This window comes from Strongylocentrotus purpuratus, unplaced genomic scaffold (genome assembly GCF_000002235.5).
Source record: "Strongylocentrotus purpuratus isolate Spur 01 unplaced genomic scaffold, Spur_5.0 spur5_scaffold_3, whole genome shotgun sequence".
Taxonomy (NCBI): domain Eukaryota; kingdom Metazoa; phylum Echinodermata; class Echinoidea; order Camarodonta; family Strongylocentrotidae; genus Strongylocentrotus; species Strongylocentrotus purpuratus.
In genome coordinates this window covers 37533712-37546011 of record NW_022145609.1, presented here as the reverse complement: position 1 = coordinate 37546011, position 12300 = coordinate 37533712, and the positions used below count along the sequence as shown (strand labels likewise).

Here is a 12300-nt window from a genome sequence, read left to right as displayed (position 1 = left end):
TACCTCTAGTATAAATTAATATTGCGGTGGGAACAGTTCACTCACCTTGAAGCCTTTGGTGTTTCTATATCCCATGATAAATACTTTGTGGCATCGGGAGATTATTTGTGTGGCATATAAAGATTTAAGTGTAAAAATCCCTGTATTATCAATTAAAGTAGATTATTTGTTGGTGACCTCAAGGTCATTTCATACACATATCTCTCTCTCTCTCTCTCTCTCTACCTCTCTCTATACCCCTATCTCTCTCTCTCTCTCTCTACCTCTATTACTCTCTGTCTCTCTCATTCCCTCTTAAATGTATTTAAAAAAATTATACTGTATCCTGTTGCAACAAAATATATGCAGACTTCCTATGCTGGTATCTCTTTGCTATTACTACACAAACAATAGGAAAACCACATTTTTACATTAATAATAAACAGAAAATCAGGTTTGGGGGCAAATAATTTTTTTTTTTAATGGGTCAAACCAGCATCGAATGAACATTGAATACCTTTTTTCTTAATCACCTCTGAAAAACATTCCCAGAACTCAATACTTTTATGATGGGAAATAATGACAAATTTACCTATTCTGGTTTTAACAACTTTCTTAAAATCCTAAATGACTTAATTCTCTTTGCTTGAACATCAGGACACTTTAACCCAAAAACCATCCAGCAATTGTTACAATCCGGAATACATAAAATAATCTTTAGAACACAGACGATGCCTGTAAACTTAATGATACGTACCCAGAAATATTTGTACATCTCAACTTCTTGAATCCCTTCCAACTTCAAACAACCAATTCCATATTACTTTGATAAAAGAACAACTTCCAAATTTATAGACTTTCTTACTGGAGTATAGAAAGCTAAATGGTGAGTAAATATTCAAGTGTGTCAGGCTGTTACAATCAATTTGCAGCATGTATATTTTGTTTCAGAAGTGCATTTTTGTTCCATTCATTCGTTTAGTCATGGGCTATTTCTTATTGTATTATAGCTGGCTCACAAAAGTAGCGGATTATTTGCCCATGGGCGGTTTCTCTTTACTCTTTCTTCAACGCGATTGTTCAAAGCTCCATACAACGAATATTTACACAATTGGTAAAAACTTAGTCACTGCATGTATCAAAGTTTTTGAGTTATTTTCACTCTTTTGAGGTTTAGTCAAAGTCTGCCCTCTAGTGGCCATTAGTCAGCAGACTACACACTAAATCATAATCTAGTTACTGGTATGCATTTTTGCAGTACCAAGGTTTATGCCCAACGGTAGTAAGCCCTCTTGTGGCAAATAGAAGTAATTATAGAACTATTTTTTTTTAAAGATATGGTTGCAAAATACAGAGCAAAAGAATCAGAGAACACAATATGGACGTTCCTTTATGATAAATATTGAAAATGAATAAATCCATGGTAAAATGATAGTATTTAAGGTCTTCAAACAAATTATGATATTGCGTAAAAGCTAAACAGAAAGTAATCATGTTTGAATTGACTTTGCTGCTTCATTTACTCAATGACTGACTTCTCTCATTCTACAAAACCCAATACAGGAATCATCCAAATCCTGTAGACGATGTCAACATGTTTTAGAACACCTAGAGATTACAAGAGGTAACAATTAATCCCCATAACAAAACAACAAAATAATAAGCAACAAATTTCTGAACACAAACTCATCATTATTACCTTCAGAAAGGCCTTTAAAATACATTTTTTTTGGCAGTTTGTAGTTGTTTTTCTTATTATATGTATTTGTGTAATTTTTATTTTCATTCACTGTGAATTTTGGGCCTTAAAGGTAATACAAAGTTTTGGGAAATTGTAAAATTTGGCTGGATAGTGATTCTTTACAACTTTGATATATTTGGATGCCCCTGTGGATGTGTCATAAGCACTAGAAAAGTTAACCCCTAAAACACTTTTGCTTTTGAGATAAATTGAATATAAAACTTTACCGGTGCTCCCGGTAAATTTAGTTGAATTTCAAATAGGGCCTATGGCCTTACAATTTGCAGCTGTGACCATGTAAATCTCAGAATATGTAGTTGTGATATATAATTTCCAAACGGGAATAACCAATCGGTCGATTTTAGTCAAGAAACATTGTTTTATAGCTAAATTAATATATTGACCTTTAGAGGGAGCTATACAACATAAACAGTTTATTATTACAATTTCATCACTTTAGACTCGATTTCAACCGCGCAAACGATCACTGAATATTGTAGGATCGCATATGCTTCCAATATGTTCATATGAACCAAATTCATAACCCCATACCAAAACTTTGTATTACCTTTAAATGAAAAGCGCGGTATAAGTAATAATAACAATAATAATAATAATTTAAAAAGCAAAGAAGGGTAACCATCTTGCACTTACCCTAACTCCGACTGCAAAGCGCCCCTTGAAGTCCCTGAAGGGTAAGGTCACAGAGTCATGACGACGTCGATAGACCATCACGACCACGAAGATGAAGAGAACAAAAGCAATGAGGGCGACAACCACAAGAATCCAGATGAGAACGGAACTGGAATACCCCTGGGGTGTGATGGATTGACCGGTGTCTGGAACATTGTCCGCTGTATGATGGAAAATGAGAAAATCATCTCACTGATAAAACGGATGCATGTAATAATAATAGTAATAATAATAATAATATTCAGCTTTTATATAATGCTCAACACCTGGGTGGAGAGTAGCAAGTGTAGGTTAATATCTTGCCAAAAGATATTAGTGCCTTGTCATATGACTTACAGGTGCAATGTGACATATCCTCTGTTACTGTCTGTATGATGGAAAATGAGAATATTATCTCACTGATAAAAAGGATGCATGTTTCAATATTGTTTAAGGCAATTACTTCATTACTATATGACATTCAGGTGCAATGTGATGTATCCTCTATTATTACAGTCTATATTCTGTTAACGTCTGTATAATGCTGCTATATATACATGTACAGTCAAACCTGCTTTAGTGACCACCTGTCTACAATGACCACATTTTTTGTTTCCGTTAAAAAAGGTTTCTTATTGAAACATGTACTAAAGGAACATGTCTAAAAAGACCACTTTTTGTGTATTCCTTGGGCGGTTGCTATAGACAGGTTTGACTGTATCCTAAAAAAAATAACGATCAACTATCATCATCCCATCAGTGATTACTTTAAGAAGCTAGACAAATTTTGTTTATTTCATGAACATCCTATGTAGTTTTCTTTCAATCTCCTTATTGCTATTTTGCATGCACCTCACAAAAGAGTTATTTACTGGTTCTTATCATGATGTATACAAAGTCCTTTAAAAGTACATGGATAAGTTAAATCACACTATGATACAGTATGAGGTAGAAAAGAAAAGAATATCATTATTATTCATATCTCATTATATTTGATGTTTCTAGCGCTTTCTCACCTTCAGTTGTTATAAAGGCCTTCTGAAAAGAGATCACCTTGGTTTCCTCGGTGAAAAATCCAAGAAGTCGGACAAAGTACAGCGTGCTTGGATCCAGGCCGGAGATGGTGTACTCTCTCTCTGATTTGCTGATGAGGGTGGACAACGTCCACGAGTCTTCCTCGGATCTCCTGTACTCAAGGACGAAGGCAACCAAGTTGTCTGCATCAAGAAAGTACCAAGCCAGGTCGACCATGGTGTCACTCGTGTCAATGACGTCCAAGACGATGAGGAACTCTGCATGGGCGAGAAGGATATTTCAATGGATAGATTGATAAAAGATGTTTGAGACTTAAGCTTTGTTCAATAGACTAGTTTACTAACATATCCAAATTGTATACATACTGTTTAAAGAAAAGTTGTTCCTGACAACCCAAAGCTTGCCCGAGGCTACCCCTACATAGCAACAAGTGATATATGCAAACTGATTTCCAAGTATTGTAGTTCATTCATTAATAAACAGAATAATGGAATACCTCGTCCCTAGGTCCCCAGGAAAGAAACATCCATCAATTTGAATATGTAGGTAAAACGGTCTATTTACAAACTGCATATTAAACATAAATACAAACCATCGACTGGAATGAATATAACTTTTAATCACTCTATTCTCACTCACTTTAGTCAACCAAAGGGACTAAGAAAGGACTGCTACAGTTAATTTGCCACACAATCTACTTGATATGGATCATGTAATTGAAAGAATGTGGCAGTCTAAAGATTCAATACGTAGCACATAGAGTTCACAGTATCATGGACAGGTGTAAAAACTTTAGTCAGGGTTAAATTCTTAGCAAAAAAGTATCCATACTTCCTCCAAATTGGGTAAACTAGCATAGCAGCTTTCCATTGAAATGGTTTAGAATATCTAAAGCATTTATCACCATCCTTGTCAGGGAGAATTTACAAATGGTAATTTCGCTTTCTGATGTCCCCAAACTTGGAAAATACACCAAATATGTTGTGCACTTTTGGGAACCCTTGTACAGTCAAACCTGCTTTAGAGATCACCTGTCTACAAAGACCACCTGTCTACAAAGGCCACATTTGTTTTTTCCCTTAAAAATGGTTTCTCATTGAATCATGTACTAAAGGAACCAGTCTACGAAGACCACCTGTCTACAAAGGCCACTACAGAGGCCACTTGTTTGCTAAGAACCCTGTCGCTTTAGACAGGTTTTACTGTATAACCCTCTTCAACAATATAAGTTAAAAATTGAAAAATCTCACCATTTTCACACGTATCACCCGACCATCCATCAGGACACCTGCATAGACATAAAGATGAGTAAATCATTGGTATCGTTTAACAATGTTAAATCTGAGATGCACGGCCCGACGTCTTATCAGTGTCTGTGATATGGTGTAATATTGAAGCCCTAAAAAATTGCGCTTCAAAATTATCAAGAAGTGCCTCAAAAAAGTAAAAATCTTTGAGTGACCGGTTTTACCATATTGTTTTCCCCAATAGACTGTATTGTTATGAAAACCGTTAGGAAAACGCAAAATTTAGTTTCGATTTCCAATCATAAATATCTTGATAATCAGACAGGCGATCGGCTTGTAAAAGTCATGGGGTTCCTGACTGACCTAAAGGTTTATAATTATGATTGCAGCATGAGCTAAATCCAGGATTTTGTTTCAGAATCTGAGACATTAAAGTTACCGGATCCTGAGATATATGATCTAAGGTAGATGATTAGGACTCTGGGTCTCCATCGAGGAGGCGCGGTAGCTCAGTTGGTAGAGCAGTGGTCTCGTAATCCGGTGACCCGGGTTCGATGCGCTAGTGCCCTTTGGTAAGGCATTAATCCTCATTAGCAGGTCCCTCGGAGAGGACCTAAAGCCCTTGGCCATCTGGTTGCTTACTAACAAGCATTTACGCTTTCTTAGCAAACAGATAAAATAACCACCACCACCACCCTACTCAACAGTTTGCTTTCAAGGACACCGACACTCAGAAAATATCATGAACGGGAAACAACAAAATCATTATATATACAATACATAAAAGGTGCATAAAATCAGTACAATGATGATTAATAGATCACCAGTATCTAAAGTTAGGCTCATAAATATATCGGGTAGCAGTACTTTTGCTCACCATTTTTGATTATGAGCCCCCCTCCCCCCAAATACAAGGAGGTAGCAATAGTTTTCCTTTTTTATTAATTAATTAAAACCAGTATATACATGTACCTCCTACTGACTGCCACAGTTAACAATCTGGCTTGGCTGACATAGCAAAATATAAAATAATTGATTTCTAAATACCACTTTTACAGAAAAAAATAAGACAAAGAGATTTTGACATTGGTGTATATATTACTAACATGGTTGCCTACATTATGTTTGTTCAATAGGACACTAGGACCAGTGATTTTTCACCCATTCCTCTACAGTAACCAGTACTCATGTACAAGTAGTGACCATTTGATTACTTACAGACACATGAATGAATTGTAGCCAAGTCCACGACAAGTCCCTCCATTGAGACAGGGTGTCTCTAGCCCACATACATCTACACCTGGAAATATAATAATAAAATATATATAAATAATAACGCTTGATGTAAATAAACAAAACAGTTTCTTGTGATGTGAGGTAATTGTGAGGTAATTGTCTTAACATGCATTATTACAAAATTCTGGCCAACATGCATTTACAATGATGAACATGCGACTGTACAAAATAGCACACTGTAACAATATGCAAAGATCCAGGACAGTTTTATAGCACACGTTCTTCCCCCCACAAGTTTCCCCTTTTGATATCTACATCCCAATAGATTTGTGTCACCATTATCTTCTTTTCCCTAATACACTGGCAAAGAAAACACACTGTACAATAAGCCAGTTCACGGTTGTAGTCTGAGCATGAGCAGATAAAGGTCATTGCAGAACAAATTTTGAAATACACAGAGACGAAATACTGGATACGTGTTCATGAAAGTTATGTATTCATTATTCATTCATGCACATTCAGTGCACTCCATGATACATAGGTGGAAGTATTCTTTGAAAAGGGGAAACAAAGGCTATTTATGTAGCACCTCTATCGCTATAGGAGTGATTATTTCACAATGTACAAAGTGGGACCTCTTCATGTTTTGAAGATCTGTGGATATTCGGGGTCATTGCAGAGTAATGTGCTAACCATGAACTGGTCTATTAGGTATACATGTACAAATATGGATGAGAAGCCTTGTATAAGGATATAATATACAGCATTTGTTATGCGCCATCGATCTAGTAAACTATTCTGAGGCACAGAGGGATCCCAATTATTACCCTGGCTTTAGCACGGTTGCCATTACGGTGCTCTAGCATTTCAAGGAATTAATTCCTGCCAGGTGCCCATGTACATCGCCTGGGTAGAATGTGGCAAATGTAGATCAATGTTTTGCCAAAGGACATTATAGTGCTGCGACGGGACTAGAACCGCGGACTTGTGATCGACAGTCCGGCGACGTATCCACTAGACCACAACATCTCTATTCTCCAGCCTGATCTTGAGTGAAAGCTGAGAGACTGACTCCCTAAACGACAGTGCCTCCAGCAATCTATCATACCATTCAATAATTTGAGAGTACCGTATGTTTGTCTTTCATCACCAGTTAATCTATGAGAGCATGTCTACGCCATCTATTTGAACTTGAAATGTTTGTCAAAACAGTTTTATAAATATCAAGTCATTCAATTTGGATGACTTTCAAAAGCGATTTTTTTTTTTTATGTTTGATGTCAATTGGCAATACAGAAACCAAGAAAAGTAATAAGTAATATCAAGATGTATCTTTCGTAGTTGAGCCTTTAACGCATTTTTATTCATGCCGTGATCTTTCTCTTCCACTTTCTTTTTTTCTATCTATTTAATTTTATCAGTCTGTTGATCAAACTCTATATGCAATGTTGTAAAAATGATATAAAGTAATAAAATGCCTTGTATGAGGTAAAGAGAGAAGAAAAAAAAGAAGAAAAAACCATCAATGCTACATTGTTAACTCACCGTCCACCAAGAAGCGTGCAAATGTAAAGACATTCCTGCTCCTCGAGTCGATCAGAAACGCTTCGGACATGAACTGGGCATTGAAGATGTTTTCTGCAGTGACTAGCGCCCCCTCCTGATTGACGTCTGTCACGTTGAACTCTACGGATGCGATAATGCTGCCATTCACTAGGTTCGTAACACTGCACTGGATGCCGTTTGTATCGAAGGACAAGTCTTGGAAGTATTCGAACAGCTGGAGACAGAAAGAATCATGGATGAGACATGGATAATAACGATGTTGATGCTCTGTTTTTCACTTGAGAGCTACCATACATGTAGAGTCGCAATGCATGCACTTTCATGAATGAATTCCTAACTTCTTGACTCTACACAATGCATGTACGTGTACATTACTCTTAACCTAACCTAAAACAAAATAGCAGCCCAAGTTCCAACCCTATATCTGTGACCAAAAAATGCCCTCAGCAAATATCAATGGATGAGATGTATAATCATCTGAGTCACATCGTAAGAGATATAAGAGAATCTGTCCTGGTAAAAGGAAGGCAGTATTTCAACATAGGTTTGAATGTTGAATTAGAAACATTCTTCGAGCGAAGCAATAGAAGACATCTCTATAGAGAGGAAGTTACTGTAGCAAATTTGCTTTTTACAGGTCAGTAACCAGAGGACTTTAATATCCAGGTGATCCCAATAATATCCCCTATTATGCAGAGCAATATTTTGTTCAGTATTTGATTTGTCCATAACTCCTGAGCAGAATTTGCATCATTATATTTTAAATACTGAATAATAATTCTAAATCTTGTCTGAAACGCAAACATAGATGAAAACAAGATATTGTTTTTTGTTCAATTCCTGTTTTTGTGACTTACTGCATTGCAGAGGGCCGCTTGGAAGTTGAGGAAGACTGGGTTTGTAGGGTCTTGAAGTGGCACCGAAAGAAAGGCTTCATCCCCATTCAATTCCAGAATTGTAGCCGTAGCTCTTACCACCTCGGTATCTGCAAATCGATGGCGAAAGATGGAAGAGAAAATAATGAGGTAAAGCATAAAGCGTAAAGCACATTAAGAACCCACTGCACTATTCATTTAAGAGTAGGGGAAACCCCTGTGAATTTTTAATTCTAGTACTCTGTTGGTTGTCTATTATATGTTTTGAATCTTTGAAATTTTTCATCAATATTGAATCTTTAGATAGATATCTACGTACATGCAAATTTCACCAATCAAGATATACTAGGTATAAAGACAAATCGTGCTAACAATAAAAAGAATGATTTTATAAACACTTATTGGTGGCGGTTAAAATATGAAGTGGCAATCCCTGCAGAACTTTCAATATGATTGCTGGCACTGACATGACTCCTTTTAATTTATGCGTTATAACAATACTTCAGAATAGTATATTGCAACAAGTGTCAAACAAGAGTTGTTCAATGAACACACCTTTTGTAGTGCCTGTTGTATATCTAACTTAGACAATTCCCTTGCAATCTCCTTCATGATTAGAGGAGAACCAATATTTCTTTTATCATAAGATACAGAAAATAATCACAGACTTACATGGCACAGGTATTGGACTTGTTATGTTTGTCATATTCATCGTCTGTGAAGTGGTGAAGGAGGGAGAAGATGTTGTTGTTACATCTGATTCACTGATAGTTCTGGATTGTGGACTGGTTGTTGCTTGGTGATCTCTAGTGGTTCCTGAGGAAGCTTTTGTGGATCCTGCTGGACTGTCAGTTGCAGGTTTTGTTTGTCTGGTTGTAACCATTTCTTTGGTGGTACCACTTTCATCTTGGGTGGTTCCTTTAGGTTCCTGTGTAGTGGTAACAACTATTGTGGTAGCTACAGTAGCTTCTGTGGAACCTACTGGTCTCTCAGTGACAGAGGTCGTTTGTCTGGCTGTAGCCATTTCTCTGGTAGTACCACTTTCACCTTGGGTGGTTCCTTTAGGTTCCTGTGTAGTAGCAACAACTATTGTGGTAGCTACATTAGCTTCTGTAGAACCTACTGGACTGTCAGTTGCAGGTTTTGTTTGACTGGTTGTAGTCATTTTTTTGGTGGTACCACTTTCAAATTGGGTGGTTCCTTTAAGTTCCTGCGTAGTATCAACAACTATTGTGGTAGCTACAGTAGCTTCTGTAGAACCTATTGGTCTCTCAGTGACAGAGGTCGTTTGTTTGGCTGTAGCCATTTCTTTGGTGGTACCACTTTCATCTTGGGTGGTTCCTTTAGGTTCCTGTGTAGTGGTAACAACTATTGTGGTAGCTACAGTAGCTTCTGTAGAACCTTCTGGTCTCTCAGTGATAGGGGTTGTTTGTCTGGCTGTAGCCATTTCATTGGTGGTTTCACTTTCACCTTGGGTGGTTCCTTCAGGTTCCTGTGTAGTAGCAACAACTATTGTGGTAGCTACAGTAGCTTCTGTAGAACCTACTGGTCTCTCAGTGACAGAGGTTGTTTGTTTGGCTGTAGCCATGTCTTTGGTGGTAACATTTTCACCTTGGGTGGTTCCTTCAGGTTCCTGTGTAGTAGCAACAACTATTGTGGTAGCTACAGTAGCTTCTGTAGAACCTACTGGTCTCTCAGTGACAGAGGTTGTTTGTTTGGCTGTAGCCATTTCATTGGTGGTTCCACTTTCACCTTCGGTGGTTCCTTCAGGTTCCTGTGTAGTAGCAACAACTATTGTGGTAGCTACAGTAGCTTCTGTAGAACCTACTGGTCTCTCAGTGACAGAGGTCGTTTGTTTGGCTGTAGCCATGTCTTTGGTGGTAACATTTTCACCTTGGGTGGTTCCTTCAGGTTCCTGTGTAGTAGCAACAACTATTGTGGTAGCTACAGTAGCTTCTGTAGAACCTACTGGACTGTCAGTTGCAGGTTTTGTTTGACTGGTTGTAGTCATTTTTTTGGTGGTACCACTTTCAAATTGGGTGGTTCCTTTAAGTTCCTGCGTAGTATCAACAACTATTGTGGTAGCTACAGTAGCTTCTGTAGAACCTACTGGTCTCTCAGTGACAGAGGTCGTTTGTTTGGCTGTAGCCATGTCTTTGGTGGTAACATTTTCACCTTGGGTGGTTCCTTCAGGTTCCTGTGTAGTAGCAACAACTATTGTGGTAGCTACAGTAGCTTTTGTAGAACCTACTGGTCTCTCGGTGGCAGAGGTCGTTTGTCTGGCTGTAGCCATTTCTTTGGTTGTAACACTTTCACCTTGGGTGGTTCCTACAGGTTTCTGTGTAGTAGCAACATGTTCTGTAGAAGCTGCAGTAACTATTGTAGATCCGAATGGTCCCTCAGTGCCGGGGTTAGTTTGTCTGGCTGTAGCCATTTCATTGGTAGTACCACTTTCACCTTGGGTGGTTCCTTCAGGTTCCTGTGTAGAAGCAACGTTGTCTGTAGAAGCTGCAGTAACTTTTGTAGATCCCACTGGTCCCTCAGATGAAGGAGCTTCTGTAGAACCTGCTGGTTCCTCAGTGGCAGGGTTTGTTTGTCTAGTTGTAGCTGTTCCTTTGGTCGTAGTACCTTCACTTTGAGTGGTTCCTTTAGCTACAACTGTAGAAGCAACACCACCTGTAGAAGTTACAGGAGATTCTGTAGATCCTTCTGGTCTGTCAGTTGAAGGGTTTGTTTGTCTAGTTGTGCCCGTTTCCTTGGTGGTAGCACTTTCAAAGTCAGTGGTGCTTGTAGATTCTGCTGTAGAGACAGCACCTCTTGTGGTAGCTAAAGGAACATTGGTAGATCCTAGTGGTACCTCAGATGAAAGGCTTACTTGTACTGTTGTAACTGTTTCCTCTGTAGTAGCACCTTCACCTTGAGTGGTGGTTACATCCTCTTCAGTAGAAGCAACTATTCTTGTAGTAACAACTACTACATCTGTAGATGCTCCTGGTCCCTCAGATGAAGGATTTATTTTTACTGTTGTAACTGTTCCCTTGGTAGAGGTACTTTCACCTTGAGTTGTCTTTTCAGCTTCCATCGTAGAGGCAAGACTACCTGTAGATGCTACAGGAGCTTCTGTTGAGCCTGATGGTCCTCGCGATGATGGATTTACATCTACTGTTGTAACAATTTCCTCAGTAGTAATTTTGTCACCCTGAGTGGTACTTGTCATAATTCCTACTGGATTTGTTGTTACTTCCTCAAAAACAGTAGTACTCTTTGCTGCTCCAGTAACTTCCACTTCACTAGTTGAATATTGCGAAGTTACTTCTTTCTCAAGCGGTGTACTCCTTACTTCTTCAGTAGACTGCTCTGTTGTAGACTGGAATGGTGATTTTGTTACCAACTCTGTAGCTGCCTCAACACTTGTTGATTCTGTAAATTCAGTAGACATTTTATCAGACTCTGTTGTTACTTCAACAAGGCTTGTTGTTATCACTGATCCTGTAGCTTCTTCTGTGTTAACACCCGTTGTCTCTGTAAATTCAGTCGTCATATCATCAGACTCTGTTGTTACATCAACAAGGCTTGTTGTTCTCACTGGTTCTGTAGCTTCTTCTGTGTTAACACCCATTGTCTCTGTAAATTCAGTCGTCATATCATCAGACTCTGTTGTTACTTTAACAAGGCTTGTTGTTCTTACTGGTTCTGTAGCTTCTTCAGTTTCAACACCAGGTGTCTCTGTTAATTCAGTTGTCGTTTTCTCAGACTCTGTTGTTACTTCAACAAGACCTGTGGTTCTTACTGGTTCTGTAGCTTCTTCAGTTTCAACACCAGGTGTCTTTGTAAATTCAGTTGTCATTTTCTCAGAATCTGTTGTTACATCAACAAGGCTCGTTGTTCTCACTGGTTCTGTAGCTTCTTCAGTTTCAACACCAGGCGTTTCTGTAAATTCAGTTGCCAT

At 38.3% G+C, this 12300-nt stretch overlaps 1 protein-coding gene across 1 annotated transcript in view; it reads right to left on the bottom strand.

Annotated features, from left to right (window-relative positions):
* Positions 1 to 12300, bottom strand: part of LOC578915 (mucin-19) — an 84843-nt gene that overhangs the window by 40102 nt on the left and 32441 nt on the right. Inside the window, exons 9-15 of the mRNA XM_030995924.1 lie at positions 9024 to 12209; positions 8334 to 8461; positions 7456 to 7690; positions 5893 to 5974; positions 4678 to 4715; positions 3409 to 3684; positions 2375 to 2574 (exon numbers count right to left, since the gene is read on the bottom strand). Of these exons, the coding sequence (XP_030851784.1) occupies positions 2375 to 2574; positions 3409 to 3684; positions 4678 to 4715; positions 5893 to 5974; positions 7456 to 7690; positions 8334 to 8461; positions 9024 to 12209 (4145 nt within the window). The remainder of the gene's footprint in view (positions 1 to 2374; positions 2575 to 3408; positions 3685 to 4677; positions 4716 to 5892; positions 5975 to 7455; positions 7691 to 8333; positions 8462 to 9023; positions 12210 to 12300) is intronic.